General features: G+C 47.2%; 1 protein-coding gene across 1 annotated transcript; it reads right to left on the bottom strand.

Annotated features, from left to right (window-relative positions):
• Window positions 1-1,205: 1,205 nt before the first annotated feature.
• On the bottom strand, window positions 1,206-18,022 carry IL12RB2 (interleukin 12 receptor subunit beta 2). Its single transcript, XM_030495825.1, has 15 exons — window positions 17,943-18,022; window positions 16,639-16,965; window positions 15,872-15,986; window positions 13,847-14,022; window positions 13,513-13,652; window positions 12,630-12,774; window positions 9,912-9,991; window positions 8,255-8,471; window positions 6,968-7,168; window positions 5,675-5,776; window positions 5,444-5,599; window positions 4,535-4,651; window positions 3,205-3,292; window positions 2,519-2,618; window positions 1,206-1,784 (listed from the first exon to the last, which is right to left on the bottom strand). The coding sequence occupies exons 1-15, from the start codon at window positions 17,995-17,997 to the stop codon at window positions 1,281-1,283; spliced, it is 2,523 nt and encodes an 840-aa protein (XP_030351685.1). The 5' UTR covers window positions 17,998-18,022; the 3' UTR covers window positions 1,206-1,280.
• Between the last annotated feature and the right edge of the window lie 2,879 nt (window positions 18,023-20,901).

Below are 20,901 nucleotides of genomic sequence, written 5' to 3'. Positions count from 1 at the left end.
CTGGTGAGGATTACTTCTCCCCTGAACTGAGCCCCAAGGCCAGGCTGGCCCGGGCAGAGCTGTGGACGTGTCCCCTGGTACCCACAGGGGCTGCAGCACTGGTGTCACTGGGGATGAGGTGAGGTGGTGCCTGTGCTGAGGATGTGGTGAGGGATAATGCATGAAGTTCAACCAGGCCAAGGGCAAGGTCCTGCCCCTGGGTCAGGGCAATACCAGGGAGACTGGATGGAGCAGCCCTGAGGAGAAGGTCCCCATGATCGGGCTTCAGTGTGTGCTTGAGCCCAGAACCCCCCCCGTGTGCTGGGCTGCACCCCCAGAGCGTGAGCAGCAGGTCAGGGAGGGGATCCTGCCCCTCTGCTGCGCTCTGGGGAGACCCCCCCTGCAGCCCTGATCCAGCTCTGGGGCAACAGCACAAGAGGGACGTGGAGCTGCTGGAGCGAGGCCAGAGGAGGCCCCGGAGCTGCTGCGAGGGCTGGAGCAGCTCTGCTCTGGAGCCAGGCTGAGAGAGCTGGGCTGGGGCAGCCTGGAGAAGAGAAGGCTCCTGAAGGGGAGACCTTAGAGCAGCTCCAGTGCCTAAAGGGGCTCCAGGAAACCTGGAGAGGGGCTTTGGACAAGGGCCTGTAGGGACAGGCCAAGGGGAATGGCTTTAACCTGCCAGAGGGGAGATTTGAGATGAGCTCTGAGGCAGAAGCTCTTCCCTGTGAGGGTGCTGAGGCGCTGGCACAGACTTTTCCCAGAGAAGCTGTGGCTGCCCCATCCCTGGCAGTGTTCAAGGCCAGGTTGGACACACGGGCTTGGAGCAACCTGCTCTAGTGGAAGGTGTCCCTGCCCGTGGCAGGGCTTGGAGCTGGATGAGCTTTAAGGGCCCTTCCAACCCAAACCAGTCTGGGATCCCATGAATGCCACCTGTGGACTGGTGGGCACTAATGCGGATGTTGCTAACTTTCAGGGTGGCCCAGGCTGGCTCAGACCACTCCTGATCAGTCAGTGATGCCTGAGGCAGCCCAGGCTGCACAAAGTCAGCCTGAGTAACTAATTAACCTCTCCAAAAGCCGGGTCATGCAGCCCTGGCGTTCCCCATGGCCTGTCTTTGATCTACCTGAATGTGCTGTGTGGGTGAGAGCTGCTCTATTGTACAGTGAGGTGTCATCTGCAGCGCTGGAGGGGTTTGTGAGTTCGGTTTTTGGCCGCCTGAAAATGTCACGTGCAAGTTTCTGGACTGTCTGTACCTTCAGTAAAGTGCAAGAACTATTCAGCTGGGCTCATGTCACCCTGACCTCCTACCTGGTGAATGAGCTACAGTTTATCTTCACCGTATCCAAGGTAAGATTCCCTTCATAGGGAAATATGGGTGTCAAACAGGTTGTTGGGAACATGGAGAGCGGGTCACACTCGAGCTCGGGCTGATCTTCAGCAGTGCCTGTACCCAGGGGCAGGTACGTGGGGGCTGTGCTGCTGGTGGGGTTGGCGATGTACTCAGGGACGTTGTGTGTGTGCTCCATGGCCTCCACCACTATCCTCCTGTAGAGGTCGGGTAGCTGCTGCTCACACACCTCCTCATCCGCTGTGCTGGTGAGAGGCTCGTACTTGGGCTCCTCCTGCCCCAGGCTGCTCTCCAGCACCCAGTCCCCATGTCCCTTTGTGCCACTGCTTCTGAAGAGGACCTTGTCCTGCAGGGCCAGGGTGATGGGCTTCACAAAGGCTTCTTCTACTTGTGTTGGTTCAGGCTCTTCGAAGCTGCTGGTGCTGGGCAGGAACAGGCTGGAGGGCCAGCGCAGCTCAGCCTGCGGAGGGGAACACATGGCAGTGATAAACCATCGTGGGATTGATGTCCTGTCGCCTTCCATCCCCCCACTGCAAGTATCCCTCCACACAACAGCTAATACTACTAAAAGTCATAGAATTCCAGGTTGGAAGGGACTTCAAGGATCATCTGGTTAAACCTTTCCAGACAAAGCATGACCTGGACTAGATGTCCCAGAACCCTGTGCAGGTGAACCTTAACAGTGTCCAACGCTGAGGAGTCACCCCTTCCCTGGGGAGATTATTCCAGTGACTGAAAGGTCTCTGCATTGTTCTTGCATTTAATTTGCCCAACAAGGGGGAATGGCTTTAACCTGCCCGAGGGGAGATTGAGATGAGCTCTGAGGCAGAAGCTCTTCCCTGTGAGGGTGCTGAGGCGCTGGCACAGACTTTTCCCAGAGAAGCTGTGGCTGCCCCATCCCTGGCAGTGTTCAAGGCCAGGTTGGACACAGGGGCTTGGAGCAACCTGCTCTAGTGGAAGGTGCCCCTGCCCGTGGCAGGGGTTGGAACTGGATGAGCTCTAAGGTCCCTTCCAACCCAGACCAGTCTGGGATCCTGTGATACATTCTGTAGTCTAACACAATATGAGAACAGAGCTTATCTACTGCCAGAGATCACTGGATTTGCTGCATGAGGAGATGACTGACTTGCATGGCTCCAATCACTTTTCATTCTGAAGGGGGTGGGATTAGAAGAAAAACAGAGTACAATTTACCTTCACAGACATGTAGTTCTTGGCCCATGTGGCATTAGCTGGGTCTGGAATGGCTTTGCTCTGCCACTGTGGTATGAGTGTGGTGAGGAGGGAGTGTAATCTGCAGACGGAATTAAGTGCCATTAAAAGCAGGAATGTTGCTAACAGCAGTACTGAGCTGGGGTGTGCTCCTTGTGTGTCATCACCAAAGAGCTCAGTGTAACTGTGAATCTGTCTTGGCAGGGACCTGCAGGGAGCACGCTGGTGTTGGCTGATGGGACAGTGCAGCTCTTGAGCAGAGGTAGATGCTGTCCATTGCCATCCTCCTGCCAGAAGTTTGCCTGTGATAACCAACAGCAGCCCTATGGGGAGAGCTTGCTGGATACAGCCATGAGCCCTGGTCCTGGGGACATGTGCTTTTTCCTCTAAAGGAAACCAGTTCTTAATCTTTAACTTCGCTCCCATGTTAATGGCCAACGATTGTACCCCTTCAGTTTTGTTTTGGTGGAAGCAGACAGGCTCTAGGTTAAAATCCACTATCTATATCAAATAAGGCTGTATTTTAACCTCAGTGAGTGTTATCATGTATGTACTCTGAAGCCTTTATTCAGAACAACCCTCACTGTTCCCCAAGATGTCCTGAGAGGACATGACCATCCCTTCTTATAACAATTCCATGTTTTATTGGAAAAGATGGATCCACTCACGCTTTTCTTGCTGGAGGCACGGAACAGATGCAGGCTGAGAAGATGAAGATGCTACAGGTAAGCACAACAGTCACCCAGTCCCCAGCACCTGGAATACAGAACATCTCTATTAGAAACACAAAGATCTAAATATGCTGCTTCAAGTTGGAGAATAACTGGGGCCTGACTAGTGTTTGGACTCATGAAATAAACCAACGTTTTGGGGGTTTGAAAGCCAGGAATCTGGATGGACTGTTGGGGACAACACAGTACTTTAACATGGTGATGTCTACCAATGTCTTTTGAGACATACAGTCCACAACTCAAAACAGGCAGTTCATAGAGTCACAGAGTCACAGCCCAGAGAAGCTGTGTCTGCCGCATCCCTGGCAGTGTTCAAGGCCAGGTTGGACACAGGGGCTTGGAGCAACCTGCTCTAGTGGAAGGTGTCCCTGCCTGTGGCAGGGGGTTGGAACTGGATGAGCTTTAAGCTCCCTTCCAACAGAAACAGTCCAGATTGCTTTAATTTCCTCTCCCTCTCACCTCCCTGGATTTCTCCTGCCTCCAGAGGAGCCCTGCTCCCATGCTGTGGAGATGAATTCCTTAATGTATATGACTCAGGGGCTTAAAGTTGTTGTGTTGGCATGTTGCTGGGGAGGAAATGCAGCAAAACGAACTTTCTAACAATACTTCAGCACAGATTTTACCAACTCCCTTCTCAGGGTTCAGTGACAATTTGTCTTGATCTGGCTCAAAGTAAATTTAATCCAAACAACCTGTTTTGCAGGATGGAAACCCTGATTACTGCCACTAGCTGTGGCCAGAAGGCTTTGAGATAAGGTCTTGTGTCTGCATCCCCCTGGGGGGCTCAGGAACAAGGACCACTTGAAACATAGATGTGTGCTCCAGGAGCATGGGATGCTGTGCTCCTCAGGAAGGCTCTGAGATGACAGCTCCTCTAATGACCATGGAATGCCACTAACACATGGAGGTCAGCAGGACCTTCTGCATGAATACCTGGGCCGGAGCTTGAAGCACACAGGGCCAGTAGCAAAGGACCAAACCCATCCTTCCCTCTCCACAATAAACCTTCCTGACGGCCTTCAACTCCTGTTAAACCATATAGCCAACATCTTGGCACAGAACTGGGAGCTTAAAGACAGAGATGCTACACCTTAGAACCAGCTAAAAATAGAACTCTTCAGCAATTAAAGAACAAGAGATGTTCAGTAACTAAAGAGGAGCAGGAAAAGCATTTCCAGAGTGTGGAAAACTGGGAGCCCAGGACTGGGATGTCTCCTGGCCCCGCATCCCTGCAGAGGTTCATTACTTTCCAAGCAGATGAGCTCACTGTTGCCCCAGGGCCCCTCTCCTGCAGCTGTAGATGCTGTCATCCACAAGGAATAGTGCTCCCCGGGCTGCAGGTCTGTGATGTACAGTGATCGCTGGGCAGTCACACTGGAAATGGCTGTGAGGAGGAGGAGGAGAAGCATATGAAGCACCTCACACAGGTCTTTACTGTGGTTAACTCCAATGAACTGAGCTGCCAGAGCACGGAGAGGTGTCTGTTGCTTTAATTTCCTTTTCTATGTTACTGAATTGTTGGAAGGGCTGTCAAAGGCCTTGGGCTGGACCTGTGCCAGGGGTGATGTGTGCCATTGTATAGAGTGAACACCCAGGATTTTGCATATCCTGACCCCTGAATACTGTCGCTTGATAAGCTAATATTTCAATCTAAAATGAGGTTTATATGGTAGAACTATGAAACATCCATTAACAGTAGCCAGTACTTAAAGGGGCTCCAAGAAACCTGGAGAGGGGCTTTGGACAAGGGCCTGTAGGGACAGGCCAAGGGGAATGGCTTTAACCTGCCAGAGGGGAGACTGAGATGAGCTCTTGGGCAGAAGCTCTTCCCTGTGAGGGTGCTGAGGCGCTGGCACAGACTTTTCCCAGAGAAGCTGTGGCTGCCCCATCCCTGGCAGTGTTCAAGGCCAGGTTGGACACAGAGGCTTGGAGCAACCTGCTCTAGTGGAAGGTGTCCCTGCCCGTGGCAGGGGTTGGAACTGGAGGAGCTTTAAGGGCCCTTCCTTTAAGGCAGCTGTAGCAGAGGGAGACAAATGAATCTTGCTGCTCTAACCCCCATCGCAGATGAGCTGCCTGTGACTCCTCGACTACACAGACCCATTCTGATGGCATCTCCCTCCCCTCTGTCCCCACCCGCAGCTTGTGCACATCACGCTGGCCTTCAGCAGGTACCTACCATAGACGTGTGGGTCAACCTGGCTGTCCTTTTTCTGCAGGTATATGTGGTACCCTGTGATGCAGCCCCTTTGCTGGTGGGCAGGGATTACTTCCCATGAAACCAAGATGCCGTTTGCCTGCAGTGTTGTGTACATCTGGGGCCCAGCTGATGGAGCTGCAGAACACAAGATTGATTTTAAAGCAAAACTTAAGCTAGCTTAACATCTGGAAGGGTATTGCTGTGATTTACCTTTTGCACTTGAGTATCCCTTAACTGATGTTGCCCATCCAGCTCTGTTCTGATAGAGTGCAGATACACTGATCTGATAGCACTCCTCATCTTTTATGTGCTCTATATGAAAAAATTAGAAGTGGATGGTTATTCGTTAAATTATTTACAGTAATGGCTGAAGTATTTACATCAGCTGCTTAAATCTGAGATGAATCTTCTGATTATTAGTGATTCTTTAATAAAGAAGGGTGAGGGGGAAATAATCTTCTCTGTGATCTCCTATTCAGCATGGCAGAACCCGACTGTGCGTTAGGCAAGTGATGGTAGCACTCTTGAAGGGTGAAGTCCTTTTTATCTCATGAAGCACACACGGCCAGCAGACCTGTGTCCTCCAAAGGAAACCTTGGACCACATTTTGTGCTCCAGGCAAAGGGAGGAGGCGAATAGCTACTCCCCAGCTCACTGCTCTAAGACAGGAGGTGCAGGTTTGGCTACGCTGAGGTCCCTCAGGAGGCACGAGAATCTCCCACCCCATTTCTTCCCCGTGACTTCACATGAGCATTCCCCTCTGGGCTGTTCCTGCGGGATAAGGGAGGTTGGCAGGAACTCATTTTGAAAGCAGAGCACAAAGAGATGGCATGAATATCCTGCCTTTTCCAGCCCATTTGAGAGTGGGGATGTAAACACCTTGGAGACACAGCACTGGGGCAGATGATGTTCTCTGATAGGGTGCTGAGGCGCTGGCACAGGGTGCTCAGAGAAGCTGTGGCTGCCCCATCCCTGGCAGTGTTCAAGGCCAGGTTGGACACGGGCTTGGAGCAACCTGCTCTAGTGGAAGGTGTCCCTGCCTGTGGCAGGGGCTTGGAACTGGATGAGCCTTAAGGTCCCTTCCAACCCAAACCAGTCTGGGATTCTATAATAGGAAAGACTACTTAGGATAATACTTGCTGTCACCTTCATCGTAACTTCATAGCTATCCAGTGTGCAGTACACTGACACGTAGTATTGGTTGGGATTAGTAACCAACAATTAGTAGAAAGGAAATATTCTTAAGCTTTGATCTCTAGTACCTGTAGCTGGCTTGTTTCATTTGGGAAGGGTTGAGGTTTTTCAGAGACTTTTTACTTAACAGCTATAAATCTCAGCTGAGAGTGACTGCAGAGCTGATCCCAGAGCAGCCACGATTCTCTTTTCCTCCTATACTGAAAGCTTTACATGTCATCAGTTCTTATGCTGAATTAGTAACAATTAGAATCTGACTTGTTCCTTAATAATCTGTCTAAATAACACAATGCCTCAGGTGGCAGTTACCTGCAATCACTGTAGACAGGTTGGATGTTGGCACCTTTACCCACGCTGGATGGGGCTCCAGGTGCGTGTTCCTCTGTCTGTCTGACCACTCCACTATATATCCAGTGATGGATGCAGTGGAGCTGATGGGTGGCTTCCAGCTGATGAGGATGCTGCTGTTTCCCATGGCTATGGCAGACACTTCCTGAGGAGGAGGTAGATCTTACAGGGAGAAAGAGCAACCAAAGAAAAAGACATCATCAGCACAGACTTAACCTAAAGAGAACTTGGTAAGTTTGATATTTTTTTTACTATGTCTCATCCAGTTCAGCACCATGTGAAGTACAAAAATGAACTGCAATTGAAAGAAAAGATCTTTATACAAGAGTGATCTCTATGCTGATAGGAGTAGAGTTGTGTTCTTGTCTTCTCTCATGTGCAGCAGTTTGAACTTACACAGCACTGCTGGTTTCTACTATTCCCAAACCCTGAGAAGATCCTGTCCCAGCACATACTAACACTCTCTTTCTGTGACGGCACCACAAACACACATGATCTCCACAAGACCAAAGCTACTTCTAAGGTTTGGCTGGACAGGGTGCTGGAACATCTTTCCCAGAATAGACACTTTCACAGTATCATAGAATCCCAGCCTGGTTTGTGTTGGAAGGGAGCTTAAAGCTCATCCAGTTCCAACCCCCTGCCACAGACAGGGACACCTTCCACTAGAGCAGGTTGTTCCAAGCCCTGTCCAAGCATCTTTTCTAACTTGTTTTCCGAACAAATTCAAGTGATCTGAGCCCACAAAGCAGTTCTTTTCCATCTGCCTCCAAATAGTCAGATACCAGTGCTATTTCTGCACCAGTCCTGTCTCCACTTAATGAAGGGCTCATGCAATCAATGCAGCCTGTGTGCTGAGGAGCCTTGTGTCTGTTCCCAAAGGAGAGCATCCCATGATATTTCACGCAGCACTGGGGAAAGGTGAAAGATTCAGCAATGGCTTTGTTACTATTGCACCAGGACAAGGTCAAAAGTTGCCTCTTTGAACAAACCACCTGAGACTATGAGCCTCTGTTATGCCCGGTACTGGCACAGGGAATTCGGGGCTGGGGGAGTTCAGAGAACTCATTAATTTTGCTGCACTCAGATTCTGACCACACTGAAAACTAGACCTACAGATCCCTGAAGAGTCACTGAGGTGGACCGTGATGAGCACAAGGTGTTGGGACCTGCGTGCTTCCATGGTGTGTAGCACAAAGCAGAGCACTGGCGTTATTCCCACTTTCCAGACGCAGCAGAAGTTCTTACCCTGGGTGCCCAGGTCTGTCACGATGGATGCAGGGGGGGACCTGCCCTTTGAGTTCTCGGCAGTGACTGTTATCTTGTAGTTTAACCTTGGCATGACCCTGGCATAGCTGGTTTGGGTGGTAAGATGTACTTCTGCCCTGGGGCTCCGCTGGTCCAGGGCTTCGAAGGTCACCGTGTACTGCAGGATTCTTCCTCTTGCCTCTGATTTGCTCAAAGCCTGCAAGGAAAGTGCATGTCATAGAACCATAGAATCGTTTGTGCTAGAAAGGACCTTAAAGCTCATCCAGCTCCAACCCCTGCCACGGGCAGGGACACCTTCCACTAGAGCAGGTTGCTCCAAGCCCCTGTGTCCAACCTGGCCTTGAACACTGCCAGGGATGGGGCAGCCACAGCTTCTCTGGGCACCCTGTGCCAGCGCCTCAGCACCCTCACAGGGAAGAGCTTCTGCCTAAGATCTAATTAATTATACTATTTTAAGAATTATTACTCTATGACAAAGAATTAGCCATGATAAATAATCATTTAAATTCAACCACTTAATACCCATCTCTGAAAGTTAGTCTGTGCTGCCCCGTGTAACACTTCTTGCTGGTTTTTCCACCCCAGTGTGTGCAGTTGCACTATCAGTTTCAGTTTCCTGCAGTTCTTATGCAGTGACTTCATTTTGTTTTGGCTGGGTTTTGTCATAACAAAACAAGAAAAGGAAGAGGAGGGGGGAAAAAAACACTTTTAATAATAGGAAAATGTGTCTGCTGAGGCTTTTAGTGGCATGGGTTAGTGGTGGCCTTGGCAGTGCTGGGGTAAAGGTTGGACTTGATGATCCCAAAGCTCTTTTCCAACCTGGTTGACTCCATGATTCTAAATTGGCATCCTTTCTTTGGTATTTGTCTGATAATACGAGGACATGTGTTGGCAGAGCCTTGTACTGAGTCTTCTGTTTTGCAGGCTGAAACGAAAGGTCTAAGAGCAACGTATTGCACCCATTCTATGAACAATGCAGCAGGAAGCCTGCTGTGATACAGAAAGTGTCACCAGCTCTTTATCACACGATAAAGGTCTTTAAGTTAAATATCTTAAAGCCACAGTGGTTGGGTCACGTAATCCCGTGAGAATTTCTGCATTCACTCACAGTGTGGTTCTTGTTGGTGTGGGAGAAGATATGTCAGTAGTTGGAAGGCTGTCTGGACACTGCAGACTGGAAGTTGAAGATAATTTATGCTTTAAAAATAATAATAATCTTACTGGTTTTGAAAGAAAATTCCCCACAATCCAGAAATTCCCCTTGGACCTACCTTAAAGTATTGGGCTGTATTATTAGTATTACCAGTATTGGGCTGGTAATACTGGAGAAACTGAGTACCTGTAACAGGGCTTGGTTTTAGTGGGAGTGCTGGTACAGCAGACCCAGCATAAGCCTTTTTTCCTGAGCTGGATGGTGATGTACAGTAATGTGGAATTTTTACCCCACAGCTGGGTTTGAATCTGAATTTTTTGTGAGCTTTAATGTCCCTTCCAACCCAAACCAGTCTTGGATTCTGTGATTCTATGTCCCTGTGCTTTCCTTGGGTTCAGTCCTTTCTTGTGAGCACATAAACCAGAGTTCCTCCTTTAGCCTTGCTGATTATTACTGCCTTTGCTTAGGTTTCATTTAACTTACTTTCCAAAACAGAGATATGTTCTGCTGCTGGGAACCCACATCCCGCTGTTGGTACCAGATATCCAGGAGCCCCGTTGGCACTGGTGTGGAAGAAAAAGGTGAGCAGCATTAATAGCTGTGTTTTGAAGCAAACAAACAAGACTTTGAGTAGGTAAAGAGGTAAAAATCCTGAGACTTATAAAATTTAAGATTTAAAATGTCCCTGAAATGGTGCAATATGTAACAGCCTATATTTGCGGTTGTAGCTGGAGTTCAGCTGCGTTGATGATGGTAGTCATGGAAAGAACAAGCCATAAGCCCAAGAGAGGGTTTTGCTCTGCTGGTGGCATTACCCTGCACTCAGGAATCAGGATGGTTCCCAAGGAAGCCTACATATCAAAGCTGAGGTTAGCCGAGGTCCTTGGGGTTGGCTACATCAATCCTAAACCAATGATAGGGTTTGTCAGATCTGTCGGACTTTGCTGTCTGGCTCTAGGCAATAAATGAATTTAACAGGTAGCTGGCTAGGACCTCGTCAGAGGTAGCTTAAAACCCCTGTTCTTTCCATGATTCTCCTCATCATCACAGTGTGACTGGAAACTCTTGATGTTTTGCATAAATCTTTTGAAATACCACTAAAAGCAAACTTCTGGCTGCAGAAACTGGTGACTGTGCTCCAACAGCTCAGAATCACGCAGAAAGAAACCCAGTGTGGCAAGAGATAGCAAAGCTTGGTTCCTCAAGGACCCTGAGCAACAGAAACTCATCACATTCAGATAATAATTGTTGCTAATAACCTGAGCAAACACTTTTGCACAACCCCAGCTAGAATGGGGCTGCCTCCTATTTGCTGTACTCACAGGCAGAAAAAGTCCTTGGTGCCAGCAATGTTATGACCTATTTGCCCTGTAATAACAGCACATGGTGACTGGAATAGAAACAAGAAGCTGACAGGAGAAATAAAACCAGAGCACACTCACTTGTGAGCAAGGGAGAAAGCGGCAAGCTCAGAGCAGGAAAAAGTAAAATACGGGATGGCACCTGCTGGGCTCCAGCCTGGATTTGAAAGTTCATTTCACATGAGAACTACATGTGTTAAGCTGAGGAAACAAATATTCTCGCTTATGAACAGTGATTGCATAAAGCAAGTTCTGTGGCAGGTCGTGCTTGGAGAAAGAGTTAAAAAGTTATCTCATTGGAAAGCTGTATTCCTGAAATTGCAAAAGGCCAAACTCATGTGTAGAACTTCAAAGAAGGGCAACCATGATGGATCCAGAGCTTCTCATCTGCAACCTCCCCTTCTGTCACCTCGTCTGAGGACAGAAAAGGCTCCTTGGTTAGCTATAAAGATTCTCTTTTACAGCACTCACTGGGTAGAGGGGCAATGACCACAAATGCTGCAGCAAGCCAGGGGCCATTGAGAAGGTTGAGAAGACTGTGGAGAGGAAGGTGGGGGAGAGAAGGAAAAGTTTACACCGTTTGCATTGATCAATGCTGCTTACAGAAACTGATGCTGTCAGTAGTGGTAAATAGGGTGAGTAATAACGGCACCAGCCTGAAGAGCTTATAGTAATTCACAAAAGAAAGAGCAACGAAAGCAAAGTAGAGATGAAGGGAAGGGCTGCCAAAGAGCTGACGCATCTTTGCTGAGGCACAGACTTCTGAGAAGCTTTCTTCTCTCCTAAGAACTGAAAGCATTGCAGCATATGAGTCTGTGCAGCTCGGGGTGAAGGCAGGCAGGTACGTGAGTCCATGGCCAGCACAAGGGTTAGAGTTGGCAGAAACCAGCAGATTTGCACTTGGGTTGGTGCTGTGTGAGCCTGGAGGCTGCTGTGCCCTCCTTTGGGGCAGAAACGTTCTTTCCTCACCTAATGCCTGGTGGGATCACGCCAAAAGCCTGGCCAGATTCTGCTCTGCTGAAGCTATGGAGGTGTCCAGTGACTCCACCATGCTGTGGAGGGGTCACCTGGGGAGGCTCCAAGTGAATTATCTTCTTTACTCGGGAAAAAGCAACTTGGCAAAATTGAACTGTTCTGTTCAAACCTGCCTTCACCAGCAAGACTGGGAGAGCACAGTTTCCAGCCAGTCCATTCAACTCCTCAGCAAATGGCCAAGCAAGCTCAAGATCCCAGGATGTGCTGCCCAAGCTGTGGGTCATTCAGTTGACACTGCAGCCATCCTGACTGGAGTTAGGGACTTGCTGTGGGGATTCATTAAAACCATTAGATATGAACCAATACAAAATACTTTGCTTTCCTCAACTAACTCTGCCTTTTCCAGATGTGTCATGATGCCATGTTCAAGGCAGGTTGAAGGGGGCTTCGGGCAGCCTGGTCTAGTGGAAGGTGTCTCTGCCCATGGTGGGGGTTGGAACTGGATGAGCTTTAAGCTCCTTTCCAACCCAACCCATTCTAGGGTTCTATAATGCAGCAGGCCACCACAGCTCAGGGAAAATTCTTCCACAGTTCACCAACATCACATAAATACATCCTCAGACATTCTCGGTGAACTCTTGAATTCCTGTTTTGCAAGAAACTGGAACAGCTTCGCTTTTCGTGCACTAAAAAAGCAATTCTCTTACAGAAGTTACTTCCCCATTGGCTCCAAGTCTGCATCTACAGAGACTCTGCAAAGCAACCAGCAAAAACCCAGCAGCATTTTGACTTCATTTGCTAAATTTTCCACTTGTATGTGAACGTTAGACACTGGCTTGGTGCAGGAGATGCCATCTTGTGTTACCTGCCTCTGGAGTCCGGTTCTTGCACGTGCTCCAGTTACTCCACAGTCCTCGCTTAGGGTGAATTTTACAGCTGAGCTGGAACTCGTAGGTTGTATAAGGCTCCAGACCATAAAGACTGCATTTTTCACCATTTAAGCTTTCAACCTTTAATGAAGATAAAGGATATTTCACATTAAACTCCCAAAGAAATAAAGGTTGAAGGCAGTGATGGGCTGAATTACTAATGTCCAAAGGAAGCCCAGTAGCCAAAACACGTCTTTAAAAAGCAATATGGAAAACCCCAATCTGAGGCAAATTTAACAACTTGAAGAATGATGCGGTGAATCATCAGGCTTCCAGTTCTTCGTCTGAAAAATCCCTCAGCTAATTATGTGAAGATAACAAACTTTCTGTTACTCTGCTTCAACCAATACATCTCTTTTACCACTTAAAAGCAGAGACTTCCAACTGAAGTTAGGGAAGGTCCAAACCTCTGGAAATTGCACATCCATAGCCATGAGCCACAATGAGCAGATATCATAGAATGGCCTCATAGCATCTATGAGGTTTGGGTTGGAAGGGATCTTCAAAGGTCATCTAGTACAACCCCCAATATGACCATATTCCAATAAAGTGGTGGGTCAAACATAACCTCTGATTCTTCAGTGCATCACACAGATGCTTGATAGAACGGGAAATATTTATGCACATGGTTTTTTAGAAGAGCAGTGTTTTACTGTTGTTCAGTTTTAGACCAATGATCGTTTTTGACTGGTAGGCAAAAGCTTTTCTTAAATACAGAATTAAAGAGCAGAGAAAGGCAAATTTGGACAAAATGATAAGAAATATCAGTATTAAAGCAGCCTCCAAGGATCATAAGCTCCTTTTTCAGGAGAGGATTACCATGCTCCAGCCATGCCTGGTAAGCGGACGGTATCTCAGCCTGCAGTGACGTGCTTGTGCTTCATTGTGCCAAGAAAGGGTGCAGTTGGTGGTAGAAGAATGCTCAAATTCCACTGAAAACTTGGGAGGATGTGGTTTCACTAGCAGCAAGAACAGAGAGAAGCAAACAGAGGTCAGGTATGCAGCACTGCTCGGAACGGAGGGTATGTGGAAATAGAATTGCTGGTTTAGAGGTGGAGGCTTTTACTGAGAGGTGTAAACAAGGTGCTTGAAATGGTTTTGCATCTTTCCAAAGGGCTGGGACTAACTGAGAGACGGCAACTAAAGCTTTTACCTATGTCTATTAACATGAACACGAGTGGCTGTGAGAAAGCACTTCCTAGCTTGTTGAAGGCAGCAACCACAATGGTGTAAGTCAAGTCAAAGTTCAGCTTGCTCAGCGCCAGCGAGCCAAACCTCGTATCCAGCCTTTCCTGTGAAATACATAAGACATCTGTCCCATTTGATAGCCTGGAAGAGAAGGAAAAAGCTTGGTTAATACTGTCCTGTACACCAAAAAAGCTGAACCCTGAGTGTGTTGGGGCTTGGCCTTGACTCTATGTCCCCAGGTCCCTTGGGGCTCATTTGACATCTCCCCTGCACTCTGGCTTTTAAGGGAGGACCATTGCCCTAAAATCCAGGTAGGTCATCTGCCCCATGGGACACCCATCTAAATGCAGTGGTTACAGTAAATACTCCTCTAGCTAACTCAGTAGTAAAGGTGTTAAACTGCTTTTTGGGTTTGGTTGCAGACAAAGGAAATACTTCTGGTTTCCCACTGAGCTGCAAGTATGTGAGTAGCTTCCTTATGATGGTTACCTAATATTGGTTGCTTAATATTTCTCTATGATGAGCACAGGTAGGTTTTGGCACACAAAATTTGGGGGGATGATGGATTTGGGGTTTTTTTTTGGAGGTGGTGGTTTTTACGTAAGTCAGTGATTAAAAACGTAACTTATCTGTAGTGTAACGGTCAGACCGCAAGACTTCAAACACAACCTCTCATTCTCAACCTGTCATTCAACCCACTGCCTTAGGGAACTCATTGAGCTCCTCTGTGTATTATCTTCCACCAGAATCAGAGATGTTTCTATCATGTTGCTTCAGGTGGACCTTTTGTATTTTTTAATATATTTAATAACTTACTAGCAAGCACTGCTATATCTCTATATTACAAGAGTTACAGGACTCATTATCCACACTTCCTTACCCTTCTGCATGTTACTTGTACATTCTTCTTCTGCTTAAAGAGCAGCACCAGGTTTCTACAAACTACTAAGAAAATTGATGCTACTTTGGCCAACAGAAGGTGGTGAAGACTGAGCTTCGCAGAGCAAGGAGATGGTTAACATGCAACATCTCAGAAACAAATGGGGACTAGTTCATTTTACCCAGCCATTTTAAAGGGCAAAATCAATTCATTCTACTCAGATATTTGCTTGAATCGAGGTTTTTAATAAGGTTCCTCCTATGCACAATGGATTCCTGAAATCCAAATGTCTCCTAACATGCCTTGACAGGCTCTAGGTTGCTCCTTCCCCACAGTTTGCTGTAGAAGTTGCCAAAATATTTTTCAGCAAAGGCTCAGCAAAAGTAGAGTGAGCAAAAATACAGGTTGGGTCTAAAACAGGAAGCAAAAATAACACATTTCCAAGCAAAGTCCCTCTCTGTCTTCTTCGCCAACCTCCAAGACTCTGAGCAGCTCTGATTGCAGGTTTACTGGTGCAGGCACTGCTCTGACCACAGGATTACTATATAGAGGAGATCCACCTCTGGAAAACAGCAGGTTTGAGTAGCTGGTTTAAGACCACTTCCCTTGCTGACCTTCCTATTCCAAAAGGGAGCTGTGTCTTGGCATAGCCTCTTTACCTGTTGAACCCAGAAAGAGACAACATACTGCAGTGCAGTGCACACAGATGTGAGCAGAAAATGGGGTTTAAAACCCCTCTGCTCCAGTTGGCTCCTATGATCATGGCAGCTTTGGAATGACTTATTCATAAACCAGCTCTTTCATGTGCTTCGATAAAGGTAAATCTTCATAGAATCAGACTGGTTTGGGTTGGAAGGGACCTTAAAGCTCATCCAGTTCCAACCCCTGCCACGGGCAGGGACACCTTCCACTAGAGCAGGTTGCTCCAAGCCCCTGTGTCCAACCTGGCCTTGAACACTGCCAGGGATGGGGCAGCCACAGCTTCTCTGGGAAAAGTGTGTGCCAGCGCCTCAGCACCCTCACAGGGAAGAGCTTCTGCCTAAGAGCTCATCTCAATCTCCCCTCTGGTAGGTTCAAGCCATGGTATTAAAGAACCCCCATGTTACTTACTGTACTACATATGTAGTGTCGATGTACGTGAGCCTGCCTTTATCCCAGGTGCAGATGGGATGTCCATCAGTCCCATGCTGAATACATGACACATTTCTTGGCTCATCTGGGGGATCTTAAACAGACATTTTTGTCAGAGTCTTCCTTAAAGATTTTGATGGGAGATATTTTAAGAAATGCTGGGTTTGTGCTGACTCTTTTTTAAAGTGTTTATGGACAAATAAGTGTAAAATATTCAGCCTGATACTTTTTATATGTGAAAAGAGCTGACTGCAACTTGTTGAGACACTTGAGTGAAAAGTAAGTGACTTTACAAGGGTGCTAGATGAATACAAGGCTTTACTAGCTCTCTGGACCAGGCACCACAAGCTTTGCTTGAAGCAATCAATCATTATTCTTACTTAAAAGACAAAAGCAGCACTGATACAGCTGCTGCAGCAGCAGCAGCTCGTCAGGATAGAAGAAAGTATAAAATTCCCTCAGATTTTTTCTTCCTAGTCCTCTGTGTTTCGGCAAGACTGGAGGGTGTCAGGGGTAGAGCAGGAGGGATGATACTTGCTCTGAGTATTCAGTTTTCCGAGCATCTCTGGAGTTGCACAGTTCCAGCCAGGAATATTTTCAATACAAAAAGCCACCAAAGCCCAGCATCTTTTCTGCGAAAGGCCACCCACTGCTAGTTTCTAACGTGTCTCAGAGGTACTACAGGACATTATGAGAATCATAGTGTGTGGGGGGTTAAGAACAAGGAATAATGAAAATCTCCTTACTTCCAGACTCAATATCGATTCCACAAATGAGTTTTTTCCCATAGTCACAAAATGTTTTGCACGTAAACATGTGTTTGCCATAGGTATGGACTAGAAACCTGGTGCTTACTGAACTGCTGTAACTGCTAGTCAGTTCAGAGCTGTTAAAGAAAATAGCTATCCTGCACTGCTTGATGTAGTCCTGGGGTTTCAGCTGGCAGGTGAGGGTGATGTTGCTCCCAGGCTGGACATGGGAAGAAGTGTTAGCAGTCATATTCCCTTTGGCACACAGTTCTGCAGTGCCGCGGGGAAGCCTGTTGGCAGTCACGTCCCTTTTACTGCACGCTTCTGCAACAGAATGGGAAAACAAAGCTTTAACGTGGATGCAGCACTTGTACAACACGCTGTGCTCGAGGAAGCGGTTATCCCCAATGATAGTGCAGGAATTCCTGCCTGTGCATGGCAACTTATGAGAGATTGCTGTGCCCAGTCTTCGCCAATCTGATCAATTGAAGTCAGAAACTACAGGCTAGCTACCAGCCATTGCACAACTAGCACAACCCCAGGCAAAATCTATCAATCAGAACTCTCTGTTTCATTGCAGTTTAAGGCAATATCTGTGTTTCAGCAAAGCAATGGCAGGCTTATTGAAGAGACAAGTAAGGTTTTCACTGACATGCAAAGACCTCCCCTTGCATGTTGTTATCTTTTCCAGGTAGCACAGGATGCAGACGGGGACAGGAGGTGCTGTGCTCAGCTATGGGAGCAGGGACTTGCTGGCAGGCTCCAGAACACATGTGCTCTGGCCAAACCAGCCAAGCAGCAGCAGAAGATACAGGGAAACACTTTGGGAGCCCCATTTCCCCTCACCTGTGAGTTCTGAAGTCTCTGTGGTAGCTAACTGTAGAGATGTTGTCTCACCTAACCAACAGCTCTACCTTGAACTAAAGCAAATAACCTCCCTGCATAACTTCTTAGTAATTATTTGCTATACTGCAACTACTTACTATGCTATTTGCTGCTTCTGCTGAGAGGCTGTACCCCTACCCAGGTCACTCCCAGTGTGTGGGGTGCTGCCCACAGCCTGCCTGGATGGCCAGGAGAAGTGGCGTTGCAATGGAGAATGAGGGATGCTCAGTGGTAGCAGTGGATCAGGGAGTTCTCACAGAAATTACAGTATAAACCTAATCGAGCATCAAATTTTGCTCTTTCCAATAGAAAGATGTTTACTAGCACACAGCACAGAAGCTGAAAAACACCCCTAATTAACCTGCGTGCTTCTTTTAGTGATAATTGCTACATAAAAATAAAAATATACATCTTACCTGCTGTGAGGTGCTCCAACAACCAAATTGCAGTGGGCACAATAGCAAATAGCATTTTGCTCCCTGTAGAGGAATGAACAGCTTTTACCAGCTCCTAAAAAGTGGGAAAATAATTTGCAGGTATTTGTGTTTCACTATTTTACAGCTTCAGAAAATCCAACACACGTATTTCACAAGACTTTCCTATATAACATTCTCTGCTAACATTGCTAAGTTGTGATTCCCAAGACCCCATCCGAAGCAGCAGCCAGTTTTAGATGGTTTTCCCTAGAGACAGGCACAAGATCTAGGGGAATGGCAGAGTTAATGGCTACTTTAAAATTCTGTGCTTAAAAACCAGACAACTCTGTGCTTTAAAGAACTAAATGCTTGCTCTCTTCTCTCCCAAACCCCACCCCTGCAAGCCCAAAATCAGAAGTCTTTCTGTGAAGAACAAACCCTCAGTACCCATTGTGTTTTTGCTCCCCAAAATCTGGTTTGCACATCCTGCTCCTTCACAGCCCACCCTCTCCCAGATTCCTGCACCCTCTTCTGGAGGAGCAGCCGTGTTTATGCATTCTCATGTGCTCTTTAGCAGGTCTGTGCTCAGACTTTGTACTGATGACCCCAAATCCTGAAGAACTGATCTCATCCCAGGTAACTAATGAAGTCTTAAGATTCCCAGGCCCGAGTATTACATATAAAAATTTGGATAACCTCTTGGGGACCAGAAATCTTATGATTTCTTCAGGCTTCTTCCCAAAAGGAAAGCCCTCACACACAACTTATTTAATACAGTCACAGAATCCCAGACTGGTTTGTGTTGGAAGGGACTTTAAAGCTCATCCAGCTCCAACTCCCTGCCACGGGCAGGGACACCTTCCACTAGAGCAGGTTGCTCCAAGCCCCTGTGTCCAACCTGGCCTTGAACACTGCCAGGGATGGGGCAGCCACAGCTTCTCTGGGCAACCTGTTCCAATTGATGACTATCTAACCGTACCCTGATGGATGAAGCTGAGGGCACGCACTCAGCACACTGCCAACAACACAGCCCAGCAAAACAGCTTTTGAAACATTTTGAACCCCACAGGCTTGCTCAATAACTCGGTTCAAATGAAAACCTACGCTGTGACTAGACTTCCTAGATCAAACCCACATCAAACCCATGCTCCATGGTGGTGGAAGTCATGAATACAAATGTTTTACACATATTATTCAAGGTCGGCATGAACTAAGCTCAGGATTTTCCCATACATTTCGCAACCAGCATTAACTGTTTCTTTTTTGACCCTTCCCAGTAGAACTACAGGAGCAGTGAGAATATACCAAGTGCTTCAGAAGCAAATATACCAACAAACACCTTCTGTAACTCCAGACCTGTCACAGAGATGCAGCTATTTTAAAAACTTGATGTCATGTTGGTAACAAAGTATGTAAAGGGAAACTAATTCCTGACTGCTTTTCATGCTATCTTGCATGGAGGGGCACTTCCATGGGAATGCATTGCGTAATATAGTGTTTGCCATGTGTATATTGATATAAAAACAACAAAAAAGGTTATTTCAGGTTGATTTAGGATGCCCAAAGGCACCCAGATGGGAGCCACTCCATGTTTTAGAAGTTAACTGGTATCTGAGGTGAATGTGAAATAGTTAAGATTTGCCAAAATTCATATGAACAGCTTGTTTTATCTAAATCCAGATGTTCTTAGACTGAAACGTTGAGCCTGGCCACAGTGCCTCAGCTTTACACAAAGGCACTTTGTGGTGCCTTCCGTAGGTGATTAGTAACTGCAATGATGAGCAATCACCACCCCAAGGTTCTTCAAGTAAATGCTCTGCCTTCCACTAAACTGAAATTGCCTGGTGACTGTGTAAACATCCTTCAAACAGCAAAATGTGCCCAAAATGCTTGAGTCAACTGACAGAAATAGTCTCACTTCAAATAATGTTCATTGGTGGTTGCCTTAGGTAAGTGCTGGACAGTTTATGCAGCATCATATTTATGAGCGCAGCAGAGCATATAAACTGTGATCAGGGTGACATATGAAAGAAGAATGAGAAATTACCTTCAAAGAGCAAAGATATAAGGGGGAAAAAAGCTTTAAGAAGGAAAAAACCTCCAGATTACACATCAATAAGGGAAAATAGTATTGCTGTGCTTAGGTTAAAGAAAGTATAAAGGACAGTGTCCTGGTAAGTGCAAAGTAGAGGAAGTACATAAGGTGTTTAGAGTACAAGATTGTGCCTGCTTAAGCAGACTTATCTCTACGAAATCTCACTTGAAAGCACAAAGGCTGCAGACTGTTCTGTTCTGAGGGGTTGACATTGCAGTCAAGTTCTGCAATGAAATCCCCCTTAAAGCACAGAAGCTCTGTAGTTCCATCATAGAATGGTTTGTGTTGGAAGGGACCTTAAAGCTCACCCAGTTCCAACCCCCTGCCACGGGCAGGGACACCTTCCACTAGAGCAGGTTGCTCCAAGCCCCTGTGTCCAACCTGGCCTTGAACACTGCCAGGGATGGGGCAGCCACAGCTTCTCTGGGCACCCTGTGCCAGCGCCTCAGCACCCTCACAGGGAAGAGCTTCTGCCTCAGAGCTCATCTCAATCTCCCCTCTGGCAGGTTAAAGCCATTCCCCTTGGCCTGTCCCTACAGGCCGTTGTAGTTTCCTTTAACCAACTTTTTATTCTCTCGCTCCCACTTTTCCCTAGAAAAGCTCCCTGCAAAGCGAGTGCCTGTTCTAAGGACTCTCAGGAACCTACAGGAACAGCCAAACAAACAACAGCAGAAAGAGGAACGTTTCTCACCGTTATATTTACAAAAAAACCCCCACTATTACTGCCCAATTTGTGCTGCTTTTCCTGTATCACTAACAACACTTGCTGCATTTTTAGGTAAACATCCCAACACCAGCAGGCTCATGGGGGACAATTCAGGTCCCACAGGCCCAGTGAGGACATCAACACACAGCCCAGGATGG

This window comes from Strigops habroptila, chromosome 8 (genome assembly GCF_004027225.2).
Source record: "Strigops habroptila isolate Jane chromosome 8, bStrHab1.2.pri, whole genome shotgun sequence".
In the NCBI taxonomy this organism is placed as follows: Eukaryota; Metazoa; Chordata; class Aves; order Psittaciformes; family Psittacidae; genus Strigops; species Strigops habroptila.
Note: the sequence above shows the minus strand (reverse complement) of the source record. Positions and strands in the feature narration are given on the sequence as shown.